The sequence below is a fragment of the Mandrillus leucophaeus genome, unplaced genomic scaffold, assembly GCF_000951045.1.
Source record: "Mandrillus leucophaeus isolate KB7577 unplaced genomic scaffold, Mleu.le_1.0 Scaffold159, whole genome shotgun sequence".
NCBI lineage: Eukaryota > Metazoa > Chordata > Mammalia > Primates > Cercopithecidae > Mandrillus > Mandrillus leucophaeus.
The window spans coordinates 5,369,075-5,395,789 of record NW_012101576.1 but is presented as its reverse complement, the minus strand read 5'-3'; the positions used below and the strand labels follow the sequence as shown (position 1 = coordinate 5,395,789).

The 26,715-nt window shown below is 40.4% G+C and overlaps 1 protein-coding gene across 1 annotated transcript in view; it reads left to right on the top strand.

Moving 5' to 3' along the window:
* Window positions 1-8,083: 8,083 nt before the first annotated feature.
* LOC105536434 (complement component receptor 1-like protein) overlaps window positions 8,084-26,715 on the top strand; it is a 77,430-nt gene continuing 58,798 nt past the window's right edge. The window contains exon 1 of the mRNA XM_011975844.1: window positions 8,084-8,294. Coding sequence (XP_011831234.1) covers window positions 8,198-8,294 — 97 coding nt within the window. The 5' untranslated portion in view covers window positions 8,084-8,197. The remainder of the gene's footprint in view (window positions 8,295-26,715) is intronic.

The following is a 26,715-nucleotide window of genomic DNA, read 5'->3' as shown; positions in this document are numbered from 1 at the left end:
CAAGATGGATTAAAGACTTAAATGTTAGACCTAAAACCATAAAAACCCTAGAAGAAAACTTAGGCAATACCATTCAGGACATAGGCATGGGCAAGAACTTCACGTCTAAAACACCAAAAGCAATGGCAACAAAAGCCAAAATTGACAAATGGGATCTAATTAAACTAAAGAGTTTCTGCACAGCGAAAGAAGCTACCATCAGAGTGAACAGGCAACCTACAGAATGGGAGAAAAATTTTGCAATCCACTCAACTGATAAAGGGCCAATATCCAGAATCTACAAATAACTCAAACAAATTTATAAGGAAAAAAACAACCCATCAAAAAGTGAGCAAAGGATATGAACAGATATTTCTCAAAAGAAGACATTTATGCAGCCAACAGACACATGAAAAAGTGCTCATCATCACTGGTCATCAGAGAAATGCAAATCAAAGTCACAATGAGAAACCATCTCACACCAGTTAGAATCGCTATCATTAAAAAGTCAGGAAACAACAGTTGCTGGAGAGGATGTGGAGAAATAGGAACACTTTTACACTGTTGGTGGGACTGTAAATTAGTGCAACCATTGTGGAAGATAGTGTGGCGATTCCTCAAGGATCTAGAACTAGAAATACCATTTGACCCAGCCATCCCATTACTGGGTATATACCCAAAGGATTATAAATCAGGCTGCTATAAAGACACATGCACACGAATGTTTATTGTGACACTATTCACAATAGCAAAGACTTGGAACCAACCCAAATGTCCATCAATGATAGACTGGATTAAGAAAGTGTGGCACATGTACACCATGGAATACTATGTAGCCGTAAAAAAGGATGAGTTCATGTCCTTTGTAGGGACATGGATGAAGCTGGAAACCATCATTCTCAGCAAACTATAACAAGGACAAAAAAACCGAACACCACATGTTCTCACTCATAGGTGGGGATTGAGCAATGAAAACACTTGGTCACAGGAAGGGGAACATCACACACCGGCGTCTGTCGTGGGGTCGGGGCAGCAGCGAGGGATAGCATTAGGAGATATACCTAATGTAAATGAAGAGTTAATGGTTGCAGCACACCAACATGGCACATGTATACATATGTAACAAACCTGCGCATTGTGCACGTGTACCCTAGAACTTAAAGTATTAAAAAATAAATAAACTATTTTAACAGTAATATCTCTTCATTATTAAAAACAAGAAATAGGAGAAAATATTAAAAATGTAAAAATTACCTGCAATAATCTCTACCTAGTAGTATTCTTAAGCATCTTTGCATATTATTTTACATTTGCATATACACCTTGAGATTATATTGATTGCGCAATATTGAATTCTGCTTTTTTAACAAACTGACAAACATTTCTCCCATCATTATAACAGTACATAACCTATAGTTATTGACATTTCATGTGTTGTCTTTTTGCCTGATAACTCTATTGCATTCATGTACTTGCTTCATCTACTATTCAAACCTTCTTAGCCACTTACAATGTGCCATACATTGTGCTTATGTGTTTTCTTTTCCATGCTAAATTAACTTCTGATGAATAGAGACAATTTTTTAAAGATCTCCCCAATCTCTGAGTATAGATAATCAAAGGAGAAATGTTCAGTAATCAACTGAGTTTACTAATCAATTGAGAAATGAAATTATGAAAATTTCATTTATCCTCAAGTTTTTGGAAATACTCTTACATCAAAGTACACCTCAAATTGTGTACACTGACTATTGATCACTTTTCGGTAGGTATAAAGTACTTAAAAATTTTGTTTCAACTTTCCCTTTTAAGGTTGGAATTTTGACCACAGTGTTCCACAGGAACAAAGTGAATCATCTGTAGCAAAATATGCTAGTCAAGAAGTAAGTTAGAATCTGTGCAAGCGTTAAGACCTTGTGCACCCAGGTTCTGGGGCGGAGTAAAGAGGCAGGCTCCAAAGACATACCTGTGTGTTGGACATGAAAGTGTTTGGAGGAATACAGGTAACAGGTGATGCTGGGAAGTCTTGTGAGATGGAAGGAGAACAAAGATGAGGAATCTGGTGGCAGTAATAACTGGGGAGCAGATAAACTGGAGGGACTCATCAGGAGGTCTGACAGTTGGTGGAAGGACACCATTCCTGGCTTTAAAAAGAGAGGCTCCAGCACAGCTGGGGAAGCATGTGGATACCTTGTACTAAATCTACTACTGCAGCTCATTCTTAACTGTAATTAGAAGAGAAGGACATGCTTTCTGATGCTGACCCCTCCAAGATGACCAGTTCCTATTTCTGCCCCCTGCTACCAACATGGTTTAGAACAACAGACTCAAAAAAATCATTTATTCTGTTATGGGTGACCTGCACGTTTTCTAGAATGGAATGAGGCTTTTTATTTAGTAGCTCAACTCTGAGAACACTTTTTCTTTGGACACAAAAAAGGAAAAGGTCAAGTTAATCATTAATCTCTCTCTTATTTACTAATGTCTCCATTTACGCCATAGTTTCTGTGTCCTACACAGCAGCCATCACAGAGGGCAATAAACACTTCTAATGACCTTGTAATTTATATGGAAATTCTAGCATCACGATTATCAGCCTGTAAATTCTGGGTAGTTCAATTGTCGACCATGCTGTTAACTAAATGAAAACATCCTGTTATTTCAGTGTCCTTCCTTGACAAAGTACTATACAGCTGAAGAACATCTCGAGGTACAATTTTGGTTGGAAAGGAGCCAACTGATTTCAACAGAATCAGATCTGAGCTTCATAAAGTCTTTGAAGTGACTTCACAGAGATGCAGACACGTGCACTTGAAGATGCTGCCGCTTCCCCAGTACCTAGCAAAGTTCCTCCCTCTTTGTGTGCATCACTGTGAAACCCCCACCCTTCTGCCTCGTGCTAAACGCACACGGTACCTAGTCAGGGGAAAAGACTGCTTTTAGGAGATAGAAAATGGTTTGAATTACTTAAAGGAATAAGGTGTTGCCTGGAATTGCTGGTTTATAAGTTGGTCATTTTTCTTTTTTAAAATATTTGTAATATGGAATGTGCTCATTAAGGAGAGCTTGGAAAATGCAGAAAGTTATGAAAAATAAGTCACATATGATTATGCTACCTAGTGATAACCACTCCTAATATTTGATTCATTTTCTGCCTTTCTTCTTTCACATATGTGTTTTTTTACACATGTACTTTTCTCCCCTTAGTTTCCTTTTATTTTATAGAGCAGAACCCTAGTCTTTTAAAAAGTTTGGAGTGAAATATATGCTATATCAGTTTTTACTTTCTCTAGGGAGAAAAATTAATTTACTAGAGAGGCATGAAATGATTATGGGAAGGGTGGTTAAGACTACTCAAGAGAAATATTTGGAAAATAAGCTTTGGATATTTTCTAAGCTTTATTTCAAAAGCACTTTTTGCTATGTTCTTTATAAAAAACATAGTAAAAATTGAAATGAAAGAATAATTGTTATTATAAAAGTAACTAGCTTAGTTTTGTATGGATTCAGAATATACTAAATTAACTTTTTAAAACATAAATTTTTAAAAATATATCAAAATAATATGTTCTGATATTTTTAAAATAAATGAGCTTGTGCTCTTCAACCTATCCACATCTTTAGAGAATAAAAATGTGTTATGTTATTATGGGCTATGCTAACATATGGGCTATGTTATTATGGGCTATGCTAACATCAGAATATTTCTGGATATTTAAGAATAGCTTTATATATGACTACTGCTCATTTCTGTGTAATTCTGTTTAACAGTTGCTTTAAAGGTGAATTCTGCCACCTTTACTTTGATAGCAATATAAGGAGTAAGATAGACATGAACTTGAATTTCAATTTAAAATCATGGAAGAGAGGAGAAAAAAACAGCTTAAGAAAAATCAACTGATAAAGGGCAAGAAAAAAAAATGCAACTTACATCACAAAGGCTAATTGCTTTATTGTTTAGAGAGTACTTAAAAATTCAAAGACCAAACTTCTCTCCACCCCACAAAAATGGGCAAAGGACATACAGCTAGGTCACCAAGAAAGAAAGGCAAGTAGGTGGTGAATATATGTAAATATACTTGACAGGACTTTTGCTTAGTTGGATCTTTAGCAAATCTCTTTTATTTCTTGGGATTTTGAAGAAGTAACTTTTAAAGGAAGACTAGAAACAACGTGATTAGGAATTGGTCTTTTTTGAATTAAAATTTCCCATCACAAGAAAAAAAAAAAAATCCTGTGTTCTCTTTTTTTCGAAAATGGAGTAGGTCAGTGAGCAATGTGATTAATAAATATGCAATACCTGTGACTTTTGTTTTGTTTTGGAGACAGGGTCTTGCTTTGTTACCCAGGCTGGAATGCAGTGGTGCTATCTAGGCTTACTGCAACCTCACCTGTAACTTTTTAATTGCAAGAAAGCCAAAAGATTTTTTTCTATTACATCAGTTATAATGAGAAATACTGTATATGCTAACTATGAGTAAAATACTATATTGCCTAACTTGTATTATTAAGCAATTCTGCTGACCTGAGACCTTACATTTTCATCTGAAAAGCAGGGACTGGACACCAATTGCCCTCTGAAGTTATTCCTAGTCCTAATATTCTTTGTTTTGCTTGCTTTTCTGGCACACTTAAGTGTGTAGTATAAAGTTTATGATGCTTAAATGAAATTTTCTGTCTCTACCATTATAATGAGAAGGGAATAAAATACTTTATTTTGCAAATCTACTTATGGAATATAGTTCTGTACCTGATTGTTTTCATAATCCCTGTGTTGATGTGTAATGCCACAGACATGCTCTTGATGGTAACAGGAAAGAAAATCAGACACAGCTAAACATAAAGGTCAGTTGGCTGTCAGGTGCTTAGCAGGTGTAAATAGAGGGTCATTCATGCTGCTACACTTGCTCCTGAAAAGCATAATGTAAATACAGTATACTAATTTAGGAGGCAAAGAACATGTATCATGGTTCTTTTTTGTTTTGTTTTTTTCTTTTTTCTTTTTCCTTTGAGATGAAATCTTGCTCTGTCACCAGGCTGGAGTGCAGTGGCGTGATCTTGACTCACTGCAACCTCTGCCTCCCGAGTTCAGGCAATTCCCCTGCCTCAGCCTCCTGAGTAGCTGGGACTACAGGTGTGTGCCACCATGCCCAGCTAGTTTTTTGTATTTTAGTGGAGACAGGGTTTCACCATGTTGGCCAGGATGGTCTAGATCTCCCGACCTCGTGATCCGCCTGCCTCGGCCTCCCAAAGTGCTGGGATTACAGGCATGAGCCACTGTGCCCAGCCCTAACATCAAATTTTAAAAGAGTTGACCACAGTTTAATGACATCCGCACACCAGCCTCCACCCACACTGCCCTTCATAAGCCCCTTAAAGGAGATCCCATGGTTCTAAACCTGGTACACAAACACACATATCCTCCAGTCTCTCCTTTTCTTCTCTTTGGCAGTTTGACAAAATCTTTAGGGGGAGTTGGAGGAAACATTAATCTCCTAAATCCACTTCATTCAAAACTGTGGCTTCAAGTTCTACCCCTGTTAAGGCCTCAGGAAGTTCATTGTCAACACTCTCCCTTTGAACTCAGTCACTAAAATGATCTCAAGGCTAAGGGATAGACCACAGCTCCACTTCACAAGTAAGCTTGCAACACCTGATTAAGGAAAGTTTGCGGTGCAGACAATTGAGTTCATCCCTTTTACAGACAGATCTCGATTTGTTTTCTAGGGTCTAAAATTATTTAAATCAAAATCTCTCAGAACTTTCTGGACATTTGGTAAATTCATGCTGGAGGAGAACTGGCAGAGACATGTTAAGTGCACTTGACCACAAGAACCATTCATTTCATCCAATATTTACCAGCTATTCATTGTACACCTATTATAGATTTTGGAACTGGAGATATTATAAGAAAACTCTATCCCTGACTTACGGAACTTATCCCCAAAAATAGGAAACAAGGCTCAGAACCATTCAAATGAAGCTTCAGTTAACTCAAATAAAAATTAGTTTCATAAATATAATGTGAAAGTCTTTGAGTATGTTAAGAATGGCTTGATTAACCTCAGGGATAGAAATTTGACTGATTGAAAGAAAGTTTCAATAAAATACCAATCTTTGAGTTTAATCTGACACCTGAAACTAGGAAATCAAACAATAGCCACATGTTTTTTCTATACTTTATAATAATTTTTCTCATGAGAAAAAGGCATCTTTCTTCCAAGCCTGAAAATAAATGGAGAATTTTTAATATCTATTGTTGTGGAGAACAATAAATAGACTACCTACTTTCACAAATAATTGCTGGCATTGAACCACAGAACATGTCTGTCATATCGCTCCTTCACACCATACATTAACAGGAATAATAATTTCCTCTCGTTGAGTTTCCTATTTACTATCCCCTTAATTATACCTCCTTTAATTACTGTCATGGAGTGTCTGAATTTTATAATCCAAGATACTAAGATGTTTATTTGATATACTACCACACTCAATGTATTGTATTCTTTGCCAAAAATTTGAAAATTTTTGGGAAGAGGAAATTCCATGGTTTGGTGAACCCAGAAAGTCTTCAGTACATCTCAGTTATAGAACTGTATTAAATACATTTAAACTCTATAATTCCATAAGACCTATTTTAGGTTTATACACTGAGCATCCAATTTCTCACCATCCTCTCATACAAACCCTGTGTAATACAAGTTCTACTTCCATAACTCTGTGAACAAAACAGCAACTGATACATAGGTTTGATTTTTTTAACACATTTTCTTTACCTTATTTTAAATGTAACATAGGATCAACAAAGAAAAAGAAAACTGAAAAGCACAAGGAAAGTGAAATATCTATAATGTTATCAACCATTGTTAATTTTGTTGTGTTCCAAACTATTTTATATATATATATAGAGAGAGAGAGCACTTTTGTTTTAATAAAAGGACTGCCAAAAGGCACATGCCAATTTGGACTCTGCTTTTTCCATTTACAATTATATCATAGTTTGTCATATTTGGTATACTTTTGCAATACTTGCTGCATAGAATTCCATCACGCAAAGGTAACTACCAGAAATTCCTTATTACTTTTGCTAGACACTTAGGGTTTACTTTTTTCCAAAAATTATAAATCTTTGATCACAGCTCTAATGATTTCTCTGGGAACTGATAGCCTAACACAAGTCATGTCCACTTTAAGACTTTTAACATTCTGAAAAGTTATGTTACAAACAGAGTGCTAGTCCCCCTGCAACACGTTCACTCACATTGGCTGACGTTTTAATTCTTTGCCAGTCTGAGGGGAAGAGATGTCAATTCTTTTTGTTTGCTCTTTTAATGCCAGTCATGTTCCCTTTTTTTTCCTTTTACCAGTCATACTGGTTTACTCAGAACCCTGCAAATCAATCCTGCTCACTCTTAATTTTCCAGTATTGTTCCTGAGATTATTTCACCAGAAAACTTCTCCCCCTTATCCACTTCGCCTAACAATTTCTACCCATCCCAATCCTCCTGCATTCATTGCTTCCAGGAATTTGGCACTTAGGACACCCTTGTCCTTACATTGTTCATGCATGCATATTTCGTCTTCAATAAAACATTTAGTTGCTCAAGGGCAGGGGCCCCATAGAGTCTCAATATGCTAACGGCCTGGTGTTGCTTAATAAATTAGATTCTGACGGGTCCTCTCCAGGGAGGGAAGCAAAGAGCAAATTACCTTAGCGGCTGGGAGTGCAGAAGCCAACCCTTTGAGACTGTGAAAACAAGACGGCCCCGAGACGACACAGTAGCAGGCATTCAAGCAAGAAAAACTCAAATATTGTTCCCAATAATGCCTGACTAATGCAAAATACCAAGTAAGGGCTAGTCAGTCCTGAGAGCCTGCAGTGCCCCAGGGTAAAACTAACCCTGACGGGCGCTGGCCCACGGTGTCCCCCTGCTAGGGCTCTGGACACGCCCTTTCTCCTCGAAGGCCAACGAGTTGCCCCTGTTCGCCGAGGCCCCGCCCCGCGGCCCGCCGATTGGCCCCAGCCGCCCCGGTGCCAACATTCAATTCCACCCCAAGCGCCCAGGCCACGCCCACCTGTCAAGCACCCTGGAAACTTTGTGAGTTTGGGGATTGTTGTGTCCAATAACCGGACTCAGAAGGGACTTCCCTGCTCGACTGGCTCTCGGTTTCTCTGCTCACCTCCGGATAAATTACGGGGTCTCCCGCATCGCGTATGGCGCCTCCCGTCCGCCTCGAGCGTCCTTTTCCTTCCCGGCGCTTTCCTGGGTTGCTTCTGGCGGCCCTGGTGTTGCGGCTGTCCTCCTTCTCCGGTAGGACCTGGGGGCGGGTTCGCGCGTCCGCGGCGAGGCTGGAGCTCTGCTCAGTCAGTCAGGCAGGAGGCAGTCGTGCGGGCTTGGGATGGAGAGAGAGGCCAGGGTTCTCCGAGGGGTGCAGTGCTCAGATCCCGGGGATATGTGGCGGCGAATGCGGGAACCACGCAGAGCCCAAGGTGAAGCTTGTTTGGTGGCGTGGTGTGCGCGGCCGGCATTTACGCAGGATCTGGTTGCATCCCCAAAAAAGGCGTGAATCGTGTTTTCGTGATTGAGCCTAATCAGCAAGGGGAACGCGGACTGGGCGCCCCAGGTGAGGGCTCTTCTGGAGTGCACAGGTGCGTGGAAGTGTTGCTAGGGCCCGTGCTGTGCCCGTGGTGAGAGTTTGCCCTGTGTTCCCTTGGTGCCTTGGTGAGTGGGGTGTTCATTAGGGCTTGGACAGTACCCGCGATAAGGGTTGCAGTGCGTCTGCTGTGCTCCATGTGCTGGACTGGGCTGGGTGAGAGGGGCCTGGCCACGTGTTGCTGGGAGCGTGCTGTGCGCAAGTGGCCTGTGTGCGGAGTTCACTGTGGGCAAGACAGCTAGCTCACTGTTTGCTTTGAATGGAGTGAGCGCGCGGACTCTGGGTCTGGGGAGGGCATACTGGGTGAGAGAGCAGGCTCTCAGTGCCTGGTGTTAGAGAGGTGGTAAGGGTGCGCCATGCTTTTTGTGCCTTCTGTGAACAGACTCCGTGTTGCCTGAGATCATATTGGTCTTGGATTTTAAGTGGCTGCTTTTTTTTTGAGGGGGTGGGTGGGTCATGAGTCATCTTTCTGTTCCTAACCAATATAGACAGTATCTGATTCCATCACCTAATGGCGTTTTGACATTGTTTTCCTTCTTTTCATTACTTTGAGTCATATTTGAGAGGTGTGAAGCAACCTAAAAAACACTGGTAGCCAAACCTAGTGAGAAATTAATATCCTAACAAAGGAAGGTAAATAATGCTCATCTGTTTTTCCCCCACAGCTCATAAACTAAAGCTTAAGGCCTATCCCACTGTTTTGTATTTCATTGAATGGAATGAATACTTTTAAAAACACATGCTAGGCCAGGCACAGTGGCTCACGCCTGTGATCCCAGCACTTTGGGAGGCCCAGGCTGGGTGATTGCTTAAGCCCAGGAGTTCAAGATCAGCCTGGACAACATGCCAAAATCCCATGTCTACAAAAAATACAAAAGTTAGATGGGCATGGTGGTGTATGCCTATGGTCTCAACTACTCAGGAGGCTGAGGTGGGAGGATCTCTTGAGCCCAGGAGGTGAAGGCTGCAGTGAGCTGTGATCATGCCACTGCACTCCAGCCTGGATGACAGAGTGAGACCCTATCTGGAAAAAAAAAAAAAAAAAAAAAAAAGTCAAAAATACAGGCTTAAATACATGCTTATTGTGCAAAATGAACAAAATAAGAGGCCGTTTTTAATATTTTGGTATATTTCCTTCTGACTTTATTGTGCTTCATGTGTGTCTATGTCCAAATTATATTTAGGATTCTATTCCATGTACAGTTTGTACGTTGCGTTTCTTTTCTTAGGAACATTCATTCAACAAATATGGGTCTTGTATGTCTGGCGCTATTACTCTGGTAGGCAATAACAAACCATTCCTATTTTCTTGATCCTTTTTCACTATTTGTTTACACACACATACATGCAGGAAGATAAGAAGGGACTTTGTTTTGCTCATTGTTAAGTGCTCAGTGCCTGGAACACAGTAGGCAACCAATAGATATTTGCTAAAATGTATTGGGAGCGGCAGACATCAACGGAAACATAATAGTAACAAATATGTTATGAACCAAGGGAAGTGCTCTGGAGGAAAGCAGTATAATTTTCTGACAGCATTAACAAATGACTGGAGGGAGGGAAGGCTTTTCTTCTCATCAAACAAACAAAACTCTGCCACTTTGGGGCCTCTGTGCTTGCTGTTCCCTCAGCCCTGGAACATTCTCCCTCTGACCTGCTGCATAAAAGAGCTCTTTCTTCTGCAAACTCAGAATGTTACTGCTTCAGAGACCTTCTTGGAACCCCCCAACTCAGGTTGAACACATACAACCCGGTTCAAATCCCTTTTGTAATGACCTTTTTAAAGTGATCTTTTCTGTGCTGTCCTTCCCCATTAGAATGCAGGAATTTTCTCTGTCTTCTCACATTTGTGGTTCCAAAAGCCCCATTTGTTTGCCTCTGTATGAACACTAACTCAGTATCCATATAGACATCTGTTAAATACCAGAAAATTAAATATACTATTCGGCTGGGGCTGAGAGCCTAGGAAAAAGCTCTTCCTGCCTCCAAGAGGAGGGTTGTTTAAAGAGCTCTGCTCAGGATGGTCTTTCTGTGGTACCTAAAAAGCTAGGGCAGGGGCAGCTGAGGGCCAGGAAGGATCTGTCTCCCCTGTTTGTGTTGACTCTGCAGGGCTTCCAGTACTTCAGTCTTGCATCTCACCAATCATTAAAACGTTCATTTTGAAGGAGGGTGATGGGATTAGGGAGCAGTGGTGATAAGAAGAAAATGAAAGGACTTTTTTTTTAAAAAAGATTAATGTTTAGAATAGGTTTAGAACTAGAAGTACACCCTGGGCATCATAAAGAAAGCCCACCTCTACAGAATATTAAAAACAAAATATTAGCCAGGTGTGGTGTTGCACGCCTGTGGTCCCAGCTACTTGGGAGGTTGAAGGGGGTGAGGGGGGAGGATCACTGGAGCCCCCATGGTCAAGGCTGCAGTGAGCCCTAATCATACCGCTGCACTCCAGCTTGGGTGACAGTGAGACCCCATCTCAAACACACACACACACACACACACACACACAACTAGAAGTTGAAGAAGACAATGAAAGCAATTTGAAATAGAGGAACATAGAATTATAAAACGAATAGGGTGCAACATGGACGATAACAAAACTAAAAATGAAGAGAAGGAGAAACAAGGTTAAGTTTGAGGTTGATAAGGTTAAATCCAGACAGGTATGAAACCTAGAGAAAGTAGAAAGGAGAACTCACGATGCTAGGCAGAGAGAATACATGAATTAAAATAAACATTCAATTTTTCGAACAACTCAGTCTCACAAGGAGAAGGTTTTGTAAGCAGACAGTGCTGTGCATGGGAGACCTGCCTTCTCAAAGGTAGTTACCAAATGGTTTGAGATAGCTGAAGGAAACATGTATCAAATTTCAGGCAAGTCTCATTCAGTACTCCAGAAGAGAAGCTGCTTTTTTGGACAAACCCCCTAGTCTCCTGTTGTGTGTGGTCTCTTCTGCCTATTTCAGGTGTTTTCCTTATTTCCAATGAAAGAAGACAAGATCAGTAAGTTCTTATTGCTTCTTAGTTTCCTTACTCAGCATATTACCTTGCAAAAAGAGCAGTCCGTATCTGGTCACCTGCCAGGATGCCAGAAGACTGGGAGATAGGCAGCACGAGAAGTGGCCTCATCTTCTTTCTCCACTGTGCTGTATAATGATTATTTTCAATATGAAGTTGGTTACAGTATATTCTTCACATTGTTTTGTGTTTGACAGCAGTGGACTTTGAGTACCAATTTTTTTGTGAATAGCTACTATGAGTGACATATTGTGCTGGGTGTTGTGGTCACATGGATGAATGAAGTCGGCCATGTTAACTATTAAACACAAAAGCATGTGATAATTACCTGAGAGATCCATGCAGGGGAGAGTCCAGGGGAAGGTGACTGACCACAACTTCCCAGGGAGAGGCAGAAAATGCTTCCTGGAGGAGATGATGGGTGGATTAAGGAAGATAAGAGTTGAGCAGGAGTTGTAGCTACTGGCCAGGGAGGAAGCGTATTCAGAGCAGAGGGAGCAAGGTGAGCAAAGGCACCAAGATGTGACACTGCTGGACTGCCAAGCTACTCAGTGTGGCAGAGTAGGGCAAAGGAGGCAAGAAAGAAGGGAGAGGATTAAATCACAGGGCGAGCAACTCTGAAAAGCAACAAGTTTGTCAGGAATAAACAATCACCATCATCAATTCAGACTTTGATATTATTCCCTGTCCTTTTAGGGCAGCTTGAGCCCTTTTGTTTGACTTAGCACAACATGACTCCAAACTAGGGTTGTTTTAATTTCCCCAGACACAGCAGCAGATAATTTCTTGAGGGCCTAATTGCAGATAGAGCTTGTTGGTGTCAGTATGTGGGAGCTCCAGATGAATGGCCGTAGTAGGAAGCAGTTTGGTAGTGGTTCAGCAGTGTGGCCTGGGAGCCTAGCTGACTGGCCTGCCTCCTGGGTCTGCCACCTACCTGGAATATATTCTTGGGTTCTGATTGTGATGGGATTTAAAACTCTCTAAGCTATGTTAGGAAGCCTTAGACATTATCCTGAGGTCATTGGAGAGCCATTGAAAGGTATCTGTCTTGGAAAAGCCTTGATTACTGTGCCATATAAATATTGCTCTGGTATCAATGTGAAAAATGAATTGAATGAAAGGTGGCAAGATAGGTATGGAGACCTATTTGGTTATGTCATGGTAATTCGGATAAGAAATGATAGTGGCTTGAATGAAAAGTAAAGGATACAACTACACAGAATAAATGGGCATTTCCATTGTGGAAACATAACTTGTTTGGGGTGTGTGTGTGTGTGTGTGTGTGTGTGTGTGTGTGTTGAATCAAAAGTGGCTCTTGGGCCTCCCTATGTTTTTTGAGATAGACACATTCCAAGTAGAGCTGTGTGGGGAGGCAATTGAATATGTAGTTTTGGCACCCCAGCTAGAGATCTGGGATAGAGAGATATCCAGCTGGGAGGCAGCTGGTTATCAGTGGTAATGAAGTCAAAGAAGCGTGTATATTCTCCCAGGGGGGACCTGCAGAATAGAATCACAGGGAGTCCTCCAACAGACTTATCAGGGATATTACCTTGAAATGAGCCAGAGGACAAGCTGAAAACCAGAGTGGTTTGCTCTCCTAAAAGCCAAGGAGAGAGAACTCTTCAGGCAGAAGAGAGTGAGGGCAGAGTGATCAGTGCCTTTCATGTTATCAAGAGGGTAACTAAAACTATCGAGGGAGAGACTGTTAGGAGGAATTTAACAAGGAGGAGGTGTTTTAATGACTTGGAAAGTAGTTGAAGTGATTTTTGTAGACCTAGAAATGAGTAGGAAGTGAGAAATAAAATTGAAATAGGTAGATGTCAGAGTCTATGTTTTATGGGAGCAAAAAAGGTTTTAAATAGATTGGATAGTGGGAGAAGGAGCAAGATGGTGAGGTTTCATTGCCGTTTCAATTGTAGTCAGATACCATGCATTTCTGGTAATATCAATCTGGGCAGGGCTGTGGGTATGCGTGTACATTAGAGTTAATTTTTCGCAAGCAGGTGTGAATGTACAGAAATTGAACAGTTCAGTGGATCCAGTGTAGATTTTTTTTTTTTTTTTTTTTTTTTTTGAGACAGAGCCTCGTTCTGCTGCCCAGGCTGGAGTGCAGCGGTGCAATCTCAGCTCACTGCAACACCTCCACCACCTGGGTTCAAGCAATTCTCCTGCGTCTGCCTCCCGAGTAGCTGGGACTACAGGCATGTGCCACCACACCTGGCTAATTTGTTGTATTTTTAGTAGAGACAGGGTTTCACCGTGTTAACCGGGATGGTCTCTATCTCCTGACCTCGTGATCCGCCTGCCTCGGCCTCCCAAACTGCTGGGATTATAAGCGTGAACCACTGCGCCCGGCCCAGTGTAGATAACTCATTTTACTAAAACTCACCTGGAACTTTGGGGAAATTTCTGACTACACCTATCATATGATATAATGGCAACTACTGTTGAAGTATGTAGCTTAATATTAATTACAATATAAAATATCTAGAAAAAATAAGTCAAGATACTGTTTCTCTGGAGGTAGGCATGTTTAGTTTGAAAATTTCCATAGGAAGAAAATTCAGTCTTCTGAAAACGTATTGCCAATAAGTGCATTGCAGGACATGATATATAAATAAAATATTGGACAGTATATATATGGAGTATTTTAGAATTTAGAATATGATATGAAATGAAAGTAAGATTTCACTTGGTTAGCGTTTTCTTGACCAGTCTGTCAACCTGAGGTAGGACCAAGATCAGGGAGTAAGAAAAAAAATGCTCCTTGGAGATCAAAATAGATCTATCTAATTTGGTTCTTCCCCTATAGAAGAGGTCTTTGCATTCTGTTGGCCCTTTAGGCTTTTATTTGATGTTTCCATCATCTTACTTTACAAGCCCACAGATAATTTGAGGAAGATGAGTTTCCACAATAGAAATGATAGGGAGAAAAAAAAAACTACAAAAAACAGAAGTAAAAAATTCTAGAAGCACAGCAATATAGTAGCTTTATTATAGGGACATGCTGGATAAACAATCCAACAGCTACCTCAGGGAGCTTCTGAGGGAATGCATGATGCAATGATCAGTGAGGCAAGATCAAATTGTGTTTGATGTTCAAGAAAGGAAAAACAATTCATGTAAGTCTACCCAAAGTAGTAAATTTTTTATATTTAAGTAGTGTGTATTCACTTATCAGATGCTCAGTTCACTTATGTGAAACCTGTGAAATAAAGTCTTATATTTTAGAATATTTGAGTTCATATTTACTTTGATCTATGAAATCCACTATGTTTATTTAATATTCACCTCTTACCATAACATTTCTTGAGCACCCACAAGGTGGGTAGAGTATAGTAGAAAAAGAAGAACATGGTCCTTGACCCCAGGAACTTGCCTTTTAAGAGAAGACAGCCTAAAGTGACAAGCTATTGTTAGTGTTTTAAACTATGGAAGAACAACCTGAGCAGAGTGCTCTATACTGTAGAAAACTTCTTAGAGGAGAAGTTACTTTTGAAATGAATTTTTTAAAATGTGGGGAAAGATCCATCCATATATATTTTAAGACCAAAGACATTAATGCTGTCTCCTCAGTTTACTGTCAAATGTTTATTCCCAAAGAAACCAAAAGCTAATAGGATGTTACTTAAAACATGCAAGTCCCACTTCCTCCACTACTACCAGCACTCAGGTAAAAGCATGGAACAATCATTTAAAATCTTGCCACGGGCCTTCCTATTTTTTCTGTACTACCTACTGCCAGACCACAGTCCATGACTGATGAAAGTGCTATCAGTACTTCATCTTCATGTTCCTATTCTCTTATCCCTAGATGCCTGTGAGAAGCCACCAACATTTGAAGCTATGGAACTTGTTGGTAAACCAAAACCCTATTATGAGATTGGGGAACAAGTATAAAAAAGGACAGTTCTACGTACCTCCTCTTGCCACCCATACTATTTGTGATTGGAATCACACATTGCTACCTGTCTCAGATGAACCCTGTTACAGTAAATAAACTAGTCTCTTTTTTTGTTTTCTGCTTGCTCGAGAGATTTGCACACATTTTAGGGTACATATTCCACTATGGAGATGATGATTTTTTTCTTGTGAAATGAGGTTTAAGACAGCAATGCAGTTTTGCAGACTTTGAGAAATTGAAATCGCCAAGAAATCTTTTTCTTGGCAATAGATTGCCTGGGTGAACATGAAACTGAAATTTGCCCTTATAATAGGTAAATAAAGAAAATAATATTCTCATGCATTCAAAACAGCAATGCAGAATTTTGATTTTGATTTGGATCTATTTAGAAACTGGATTGAAAGTCTCAGAATTATTTTCTTTTAGGAAAAACACGTCCATATATAGGGGATCCTTTGCATGGCCAAGCAGTCCTTGCAAATGGTACTTATGAGCTTGGTTATCAAATACACTTTATTTGTAAAGAAGGGTAAGTAAGTTGCTCCTTAGAGGAAATAAGGAAAATGTTAGCAATTTTATTTTCATTTTGCTTCTCTTCTTAAGCATTCATATAAGCTTTATTTAATTTTGTTTTCTGTGTGACAAGTTATACTTCTAGTCAAACAACTCTTGGATGTTTTATGGAGACAGCAAAGACATAGAGTAAATAGAAAGAAACTGATATTGAAGGAAAGTGTAACTACCTGGTATTTCTGACAGTAAGTCTGTTGTAAACATTAAGAATGCAGCAATCATGTGAATTTATCCTTCACAAGTGCGTGTCCCCTGTTTAAATCTGCCAACTCTTAGAGTTAAAGTAGGGAATCACAGAAATGAGAAATAGAATTGCCAACTACAGATACACTTGTCTCTGTAAGGTGTTACCAGACCAAAACTGACCTGGTTAGCCTTTACCATCATGTTGAACAAAATCTCTCAGTTGAAAAACCTTATTTTTGAGACTGTTAGAATGTGAAGCATTTCAAGAACACACACTGAGCACTCGGCCTTTGTTCTGTAGGGCTTTTAAAGTCACAGATATTGGGGATACTGGACATTTAAGTGAAATGTGCATTTAGAGAGTAAATGTAATTTTCCATAGATTTTCTGTTGCTATAACACAATACTTGAGACTAGATAATTTACAAAGAAAAGAAATTTATTTGACTCATATTTCCGGAGGCTGGGAAGTTCAAGGGCATGGCAGTAGTGTCTGGCAAGGGCTTTCATGCTGCATCATAACATGCTGGAAAGTGAAAGGGAAATTTAGCACGTGCAAAAAAGACAAAGCACAAGGGAGGGGCTCTCGCTTTATAATAACCTGCTCTTGTGGTAACGAATCCAAGCCTACAAGAATGAGAACTCATTCCCTCAAGAATTAATGAACACCCTCTAGAAAGGCATTATCCCTCTTAAAGACCTAATCATTTCTTAAAGGCCCCACCACCTCTCACTGCTGTTACGCTGGCAATTAAATTTCAGTAAGAGTTTTGGTAGAGACAACCCAGATTCAAACAATAGCAATACTACACTATAACATATAAACAAAGTGAGTCTTGGAGGAAAAGAGCACTGTGACCATGTAAGGCAGTTTCACTAATAGTTTTTAAAATTTGGTCAAGTGGAAATATTGGAATATTCAGTCAATAGTTATATAGAGCTTGCTAGGCACTATAAGGGATACCAAAAGTTTAAAACATGGACCCTCCTAAAAGAAGTTCTAACCTTATTGAGAAACACTATATACTGAGAGCTATCAAACCAAAATACTGAATGAGAAATACCAAATAATAGAATTAATCATGATAATTACACTAAAAGTCTAGAAGGAGGAGAGATTCTTGTGAATTTAAATCAGAGAAGATTTCACTGAGTATAGGGGTATACTCAATGAAAGTATTCCTATACTCAATCAGCTACTCCTAGAAAGACATTCTGTTTTAAATAATAATAATAGGAGCTAAAACTCATGTAGCACTATGTGCCAAATGCTAATTTATCTAATCCCCTAAACAACCCCGCGAGCTATGTACTGTTATCCCCTTTTAGTCAATTAGGTAACTGAGTGAAAGAACTTTAAGTGATTTACCCAAGCTCAAGAAACTAGTAAATTGGGAAGCAGAGACTCTAATCCAGACATTCCAGCTCTAGGGCCTGTTCTCTCTACATAGTCCTTGTCCTTACTGAGCAGATTCACGTGAGCAAAGGCACAGAAATGAATGTATAATGTGATTGCAGGAGACTACAAAGAAGCCGAGTGGAAAGACACAGCAGATTTATTTAGACATTTTTGCTCTCGGCCAATATATGCTCAAATAGAGAAACTGTATTTGATTAAATTGCAGATTTATTTAGCACTTTCATTATATAGTATGTTGTTTAAGAAACCACCCCCCGAACTACTACAGTGTGGAAAAGAAACCATATAAAAAGTTCCTTCATTATTATGTGTGTCTTATTAATTACTATACAAAGCAGTAACACTTTCTTTTCTCATTTAGTTATTACTTAAGTGGTAAAGAAATTCTATATTGTGAACTTAAAGGATCAGTAGCAGTTTGGAGCAGTAAGTCCCCAATATGTGAAAGTAAGTAAATTCTTTTTTTTTTTTTTTTAATTCAGACCAGTAGTCCTCAAAGATTTTTGCCTCAGGGAACATTTTATGCTTTAAGATTAATAAAGATCCCAAAGAGCTTTCTTTTATGTGGGTTATATCAATTGGTATTTATCATATTGGAATTCAAATGGAAAGTTTTTAAAATACTTATTGATTCTTTTTGTTTTTGTTTTTCCTAAGACAGGGTCCCAGTAAGTTTCCTAGGCTGGAGCGCAGTGGCACAATCTCAGCTCACTGCAACCTCAGCCTCCCGAGTAGCCGGGACTACAGGCATGTGCCGCCATACCCGGTTTTTTGTAACTTCTGTAGAGACGGGGTTTTGTCATGTTGCCCAGGCTGGTCTTGAACTCCCGTGCTCAAGTAATCTGCCCCGTGGGCCTCCCAAAGTGCTGAGATTAGAAATGTGAGCCACCCCACCCGGCCTGATTAATTTGTAAGAATAGACGCAATACAAATTAACATATATAACATTTTTTATGAAAAATAAGTTTTCCAAAGCCAAATAAAATTAGAATAGCAGCATTGTTCACATTTTTTGCACATCTCTTCAACATCTGACTTGAAGGAAGACTTGGATTTGGGCTGTTGTGTAATCACACAATATGTAGACTTTGGAAAAAAATCACTATACACTTCTGCCCGGCGCGGTGGCTCACGCCTGTAATCCCAGCACTTTGGGAGGCCAAGGCGGGCGGATCATGAGGTCAGGAGATCCAGACCATCCTGGCTAACACTGTGAAACGCCGTTTCTACTAAAAATGCAAAAAATTAGCCAGGTGTGATAGCGGGCGCCTGTAGTCCCAGCTACTCCGGAGGCTGAGGCAGGAGAATGGCCTGAGCCCCAGAGGCGGAGCTTGCAGTGAGCTGAGATTGCACCAATGCACCCCAGCCTGGGCAACAGAGCGAGATTCCGTCTAAAAAAAAAAAAAAAAAAAAAATCACTATATACTTGTAAGGATGAGAGTGAAAAAAGACAATAATATTTTGGTGGTATTGTAAACCACCAATTTAGAAAATGGATATATTTATAAATTGCAAAGGATTTCTCAACTAGCACTCAGTTAAGCATATTTTCTCATTAAATTGTCAGCATTTCTTGTGATAACTAGAAGAAAACTTAGCATGGCCTTGCAAATAATTATAGGCGTATTAGGCCGCTTTTGTATTGCTCTAAAGAAATACCTGAGACTGGGTAATTTATAAAGAAAAGAGGTTTAATTGGTTCATGTTTCTATAAACTGTATAGGAAGCATGATGCTGGCATCTGTTGGGGGTTTAGGTAGGCCTCAGGAAACTTAACAACCATTGGGAAAGACAAAGGGGGAGCAAGGTGTCTCACATGGCAGGAGCAGGAGCAAGGTGGGGAGGACGGGAGATGTTACACACTTTTAAACGACCAGATCTCCCAAGAACTCAGTATCACGAGAACAGCACCAAGGGGATGGTGCTAAACCATTCATGAGAAATCTACCCCCATGATTCAGACATCTCCCACCAGGTCCCACCTCCAACACTGCAACACTGTGGACTACAATTCCACATGAGATTTGATGGGGACACAGATCCAAACCGTATCAATAGGCTATTACACTTTAAGAAAATGAGATTTTTTCCTGAAAGTTAGTTACTACATTAATGATTTAAATTTGGGATAATATATTTGCCCATAGAAACCTTCTTTTAAATCCATATTGAATTCACAACCAGCTGGTAGAAACCCTATATTGACGAATTTATCGAAGACATAGAAATTTTACTAATGCTGTCTTAATCTTTTACATTTCCTTTCCTCATTTTCTTCATTTTTAAAAGGTTTTGTGTACACCACCTCCAAAAATAAAAAATGGAAAACACACCTTTAGTGAAGTAGAAGTGTTTGAGTATCTTGATGCAGTAATTTACAGTTGTGATCCTGCACCTGGACCAGATCCATTTTCACTTATTGGAGAGAGCACGATTTATTGTGGTAACAATTCAGTATGGAGTCATGCTGCTCCAGAGTGTAAAAGTAACCTTTCAATTTATTTCCTTCTTTATTTGTAAGTACTCTGGAAATATTTTGTAAATAGTTTCATCTACAAATAAACAAAGCAGGTGTATGTGCTTCCTCCTCCTGTGTAATTGGTTTCTAATTTATTTTAATACAAGTCAATTCAAGCCAAAAAATAGTTCTAGCTGGAGTTCCCTATTTCTCACCCTCACATGTTCTTGGCATTTCGTCTTATACAGTATGAACTACTATGTATCTGCATGAGTTAGAAGTTGTTGTTTGAATGAACAAAAATAAATAAATCAACAAACACTGGCTTAAAAATAAGAACAGCTGATCTTGTATTACAAGAAATCTAAGAGTTCCGGCTATGGTAGTGGTAGACTGTAACAGACTAACGCTCTCACCGATAAAAATGATAACTCTGGTTAAAAAAAAAAAATTAAAGACCAAATGTTTAAGGCACTCTAGAGTGACCAAAAGCATGAAGACTCTACAGGGGACTTGCCCATTTAAAGAAATCACAGAATAATGGTGATTTAAAAGTATATACTTCCCAAGTATGCATGAAACATTCTCCAAAGTAGACCATATTCTAGACAATAAGACAATTTTCAACAAGTTTCAAAAAATTGAAATCATTCAAACTACATTATCTGATCACAACAGAATGAAAGCAGGAATCAACAACAAGGCCAATCCGCAAAGAAAAGAAAAGTATATAAGACACTTCTAAATAACCCATGCATAAAAGTAGTAGTCAGCAGGGAAATTAGAAAGTGTTTTGAATTGAATCACAAATCAATATATCAAAATATCCAAACATGTAGGATACAGTTAAAGTACTGCTTACAGGGGAATGCATAGCATAACCTACTTATGTTAGAAAAAAAAGAAAAGCCTCAAATCAGTCATCTATTCTTCCACCTTAAGAAACTAAAAAAGAAGAGCAAATCAAATCCAAAACTAGCAGATGTAAGGAAATGATATAGAGCCAAAATCAATGAAATTGAAAAGAGAAAAAAAATAAAGAAAATCACAGAAACCAACAGTTACTACTTGGAGATCAGTAAAGTGTGTAAATCTATAGCCAGACTGACAAAAAAGACGCAAATTAACCAATACTGAGAACGAAAGAAGTGGCAGCCAGGCACGGCACCCCAGCCAGCTTGAAGACCCTGCCCTCCTGCAGCTGGCAGGGGCAATCACTCCCGGACTTGTCCTTTTAGAAGCTCCAGCTTTACCACTTATTGGTGGAGCCCAACCACTGCCACAGGGTCCTCATCGCCAACACGCCTGGCAGATCCAAGAAGAGATTGCCCAGGATGGGATGTGGTAAACAGCGGCACCCGAGAGTGCAGGGTGCGTGTGGCTCTACTGCCTGGTTTCTGCAGAGATCCTATGCCGCTGCCCTGTGCCCACCACACAGGAACCAGAGAGGGAGCACCATGTCCCCCGCTTTGGAGACTGCTGCACGAAGGGGCCAGGTATCAGACCTTTGCTCTGTCACCTCAGCACTGGCACCAGGAGCCCCACAGAGCAGCATTTGGGAGATGGACAGCCCGGGGGAAAATAGAGGAAGTTTTCAGAAGTAGCTAGATGAGATATTTGAAATACTGAAGACTAAAAACCCCAGCTTCATGGAAGAGCTGGCCTCAGATGTGATCAGTTCTTATGATGACCTAGACACACAGTGCTGACCCGCATGGTGGGATGCACCAAACTGGGCCCCTGCAACACACTTGGAGGCTTGGCCCTGCAGCCGCCCCACCTCCCAGCTCCAGCTGCAATTGCAGTTTGACCTGGACAAACAGGAGCACATGATGGAGATCCTGATGGAGACCTGAGCCATGCGCACCAGAGTGCTGGCTAGACGTGGAGTACGGGATCCCACCAAGGGAGCTCTGGCCAGCCTGCAGCCCACTGCCCAGCCTTGCTGGCTCCTCTGCTGATTCCTGCATGGTCTGCAGCCCCAGGCCTGTCCCCTTCCTTCCCCTCTGCAGAGGGCAGGCTGGAGGCTAGTCTCAGTGGGAGCTAGGGCTCTCCTCAAAGGCTTTTTGTCCTTGGGGCAGTCTTGACATCCCCATCTGGCAACCCTTTTCATGTGGAGGACAGTGAGCCGCAGCTGCAGCAATCTTGTTTAAATTTAGGTAGTTGAATTTTTTAGAATTAAGTTTTATATGTTTTGAGCAACAAATTGTCTTAAGATACATATTTTAGATTGCCTCCAAGATGGCTGAATAGGAACAGCTCCGGCCTATGGCTCCCAGTGAGATCAACACAGAAGGCAGGTGATTCCTGCATTTCAAACTGAAGTACCTGGTTCATCTCACTAGGTCTGGTTGGACAGTGGGTGCAGCCCATAGAGGGCAAGCCAAAGCAGGGCAGGGCATCGCCTCACCCAGGAAGTGCAAGGGGTCAGGGAACTTCCCTTTCCTAGCCAGGGGAAGCTGTGAATGACTGTACCTGGATGAACAGTACACTCCTGCCCAAATACCATGCTTCTCCCACAGTCTTCACAACCGGCAGACCAGGAGACTCCCTCCTGTGCCTGGCTCAGCAGGTCCCACACCCATGGAGCCTTGCTCGCTGCTAGTGCAGCAGTCTGAGATCAACCTGGGACGCTGGAGCTTGGTGAGGGATGGAGCGTCCGACATTGCTGAGGCTTGACTAGGCGGTTCTATGCTCACAGTGTAAGCAAAGCACCAGGGAAGACTGAACGGGGCAGAGCCCACCGCAGCTCAACAAGGCCTACTGCCTCTTTAGATTCCACCTCTGGGGGTATAGCATATCTGAACAAAAGGCAGCAGAAAGCTTCTGCACACTTAAACATCCCTGCCTGACAGTCTGAAGAGAGCAGTGGTTCTCCCAGCACAGCATTCGAGCTCCAATAATGGACAGACTGCCTCCTCAAGTGGGTCCCTGACCCCTATGTAGTCTGACTGGGAGACACCTCCCAGTAGAAGCTGACAGACACCTCACACAGGCAGGTGCCCCTCTGGGACAAAGCTTCCAGAGGAAGGATCAGGCAGCAATATTTGATGTTCTGCAGCCTCCACTGGTGATACCCAGGCAAACAGGATCTGGAGTGGACCTCCAGCAAACTCCAACACACCTGCAGCCGAGGGACTTGTCTGTTTGAAGGAAAACGAACAAACAGAAAGGAATAGCATCAACATCAACAAAAAGGATATCCACACCAAAATCCCATCCATAGGTCACCAACATCAAAGATCAAAGGTAGATAAATCCACAAAGATGGGGAGAAACCAGAGCAGAAAAGCTGAAAATTCCAAAAACCAGAATGCCTCTTCTCCTCCAAAGGAACATAACTCCTCACCAGCAAGGGAAGAAAACTGGACAGAGAATGAGATTGAAGAGTTGACAGAAGTAGGCTTCAGAAGGTAGGTAAGAACAAACTTCTCCCCGCTAAAGGAGCATGTTCTAATCCATCACAAGGAAGCTAAAAACCACGAAAAAAGGTTAGAAGAATGGCTAACAAGAATAACCAGTGTAGAGAAGAGCTTAAATGACCTAATGCAGCTGAAAATCACAGTATGAGAACTTTGTGAAGCATACACAAGTTTCAATAGCTGATTCGATCAAGCAGAAGAAAGAATGACAGTGATTAAAGATCAGATTATTGAAATAAAGAAAGAACACAAGATTAGAGAAAAAAAGGTGAAAAGAAACAAAGCCTCCAAGAAATATGGGACTATGTAAAAAGACCTCATCTATGTTTGACTGGTGTACCTGAAAGTGATGGGGAGAATGGAATCAAGTTGGAAAACACTCTTCAGGATATTATCCAGGAGAACTTCCCCAACCTAGCAAGACAGGCCAACACTCAAATTCAAGAAATACAGAGAACACCACAAAGATACTTCTCGAGAAGAGCAATCCCAAGACACGTAATTGTCAGATTCACCAAGGTTGAAATGAAGAAAAAAATGTTAAGGGCAGCCAGAGAGAAAGGTCAGGTTACCCACAAAGGGAAGTCTATCCAACTATCAATGGATCTCTCAGCAGAAACCCTACAAGCCAGAGGAGAGTGGGGGCCAATATTCAACATTCTTAAAGAAAAGAATTTTCAACCCAGAATTTCATATTCAGCCAAATTAAGCTTCATAAGTGAAGAAGAAATAAAATCCTTCACAGACAAGCAAATGCTGAGAGATTTTGTCACCAGCAGACCAGTCTTACAAGACCTCCTGAAGGCAGCACTAAACATGGAAAGGAACAACCAGTGCCAGTCACTGCAAAAACATGCCAAAGCATAAAGACTATCAATGATATGAAGAAACTGCATCAATTAACGGGCCAAATAAACAACTAGCATCATAATGACAGGATCAAATTCACACATATCAATATTAACCTTAAATGTAAATGGGCTAAATGCTTCAATTAAAAGACACAGACTGGCAAATTGGATAGAGTCCAGATCCATCAGTGTGCTATATTCAGGAGACTCATCTCATGTGCAAAGACACACATAGGCTCAAAATAAAGGTATGGAGGAAGATCTACCAAGCAAACGGAAAGCAAAAAAAGAGCAAGGGTTGCAATCCCGGTTAACAGAATGTAAACCAGCAATGATCAAAATAGACAAAGAAGGCCATTACATAATGGTAAGGGTATCAAATCAACAAGAAGAGTTAACTATCCTAAATATATGCACCCAATACAGGAGCACCCAGATTCATAAAGCAAGTTCTTAGAGACCTAAAAAGAGACTTAAACTCCCACACAATAATAATGGCAGACTTTAACACCCCACTGTCAATATTAGACAGATCGACAAGACAGAAAATTAACAAGGATATCCAGGACTTGAGCTCGCTTGGTCCAAGCAGACCTAATAGACATCTATAGAACTCTCCACCCCAAATCAACAGAATGTACATTCTTCTTAGCACCACATTGCACTTATTCTGAAATCGACCACGTAATTGGAAGTAAAACACTCCTCAGCAAATGTAGAAGTATAGAAATCCCAACAAACTGTCTTTCAGGCCACAGTGCAATCAAATTAGAACTCAGGATTAAGAACCTCACTGAAAACCGCACAACTACATGGAAACTGAAAAACCTGCTCCCGAATGACTACTGGGAAAAATAACGAAATGAAGGCAGAACTAAAGATGTCCTTTGAAACCAACGAGAACAAAGATACAACGTACCAGAATTTCTGGGACACATTTAAAGCAGGATTTAGAGGGAAATTTATAGCACTAAATGCCCACAAGAGAAAGCAGGAAAGGTCTAAAATTGACACCGTAACATCACGATTAAAAGAACTAGAGAAGCAAGAGCAAACACATTCAAAACCTAGCAGAAGACAGGAAATAACTAAGATCAGAGCAGAACTGAAGAAGATAGAGACACACACACACAAAAAAACCCTTAAAAACTCAATGAATCCAGGAGCTGATTTTTTGAAAAGATCAACAAAATAGAGAGACCATTAGCAAGATTAATAAAGAAGAGAGAAGAATCAAATGGATGCAATAAAAGATGATAAAGGGGATATCACCACTGATCTCACAGAAATACAAACTACCACCAGAGAATACCGTAAACACCTCTACGCAAATAAACTAGAAAATAGAGAATAAATGGATAAATTTCTGGACACATATACCCTCCCAAGACTAAACCAGGAGTAAGAGGAATTTCTGAATATACCAGTAACAGGTTCTGAAATTGAGGCAAAAATTAATAGCCTACCAACAAAAAAAAGTCCAGGACCAGACGGATTCACAGCTGAATTCTACCAGAGGTACAAAGAGGAGCTGGTTCCATTCCTTCTGAAACTATTTCAATCAATAAAAAAAGAGGAAATCCTCCGTAACTCATTTTATGAGACCAACATCATCCTGATACCAAAGCTTGGCAGAGACACAACAAAAAAAGGGAGCTTTAGGCCAATATCCCTGATGAACATTGATGTGAAAATCCTCAATAAAATACTTGCAAACCGAATCCAACAGCACATCAAAAAGCTTATCAACCCACGATCAAGTTAGCTTCATCCCAGGGATACAAGGCTGGTTCAACATATGCAAATCAATAAAGGTAATCCATCACATAAACAGAACCAACGACAAAACCACATGATTATCTCAGTATACGCAGAAAAGGCATTCGACAAAATTCAACAGCCCTTCATGCTAAAAACCCTCAATAAACTAGGTATTGATGGAAGATATCTCAAAATAATAAGAACTATTTGTGACAAACCCACAGCCAATATATACTGAAGGGGCAAAAACTGGAAGCATTCCCTCTGAAATCCGGCACAAGACAAGGATGCCCACTCTCACCACTCCTATTCAACATAGTATTGGAAGTTCTGGCTAGGGCAATCAGGCAAGAGAAATAAATAAAGAGTATTCAATTAGGAATAATTCCTTTATTAAGAGGAAGTCAAATTGTCTCTGTTTGCAGATGACATGATTGTATATTTAGAAAACCCCATTGTCTCAGCCCAAAATCTCCTTAAGCTGATAA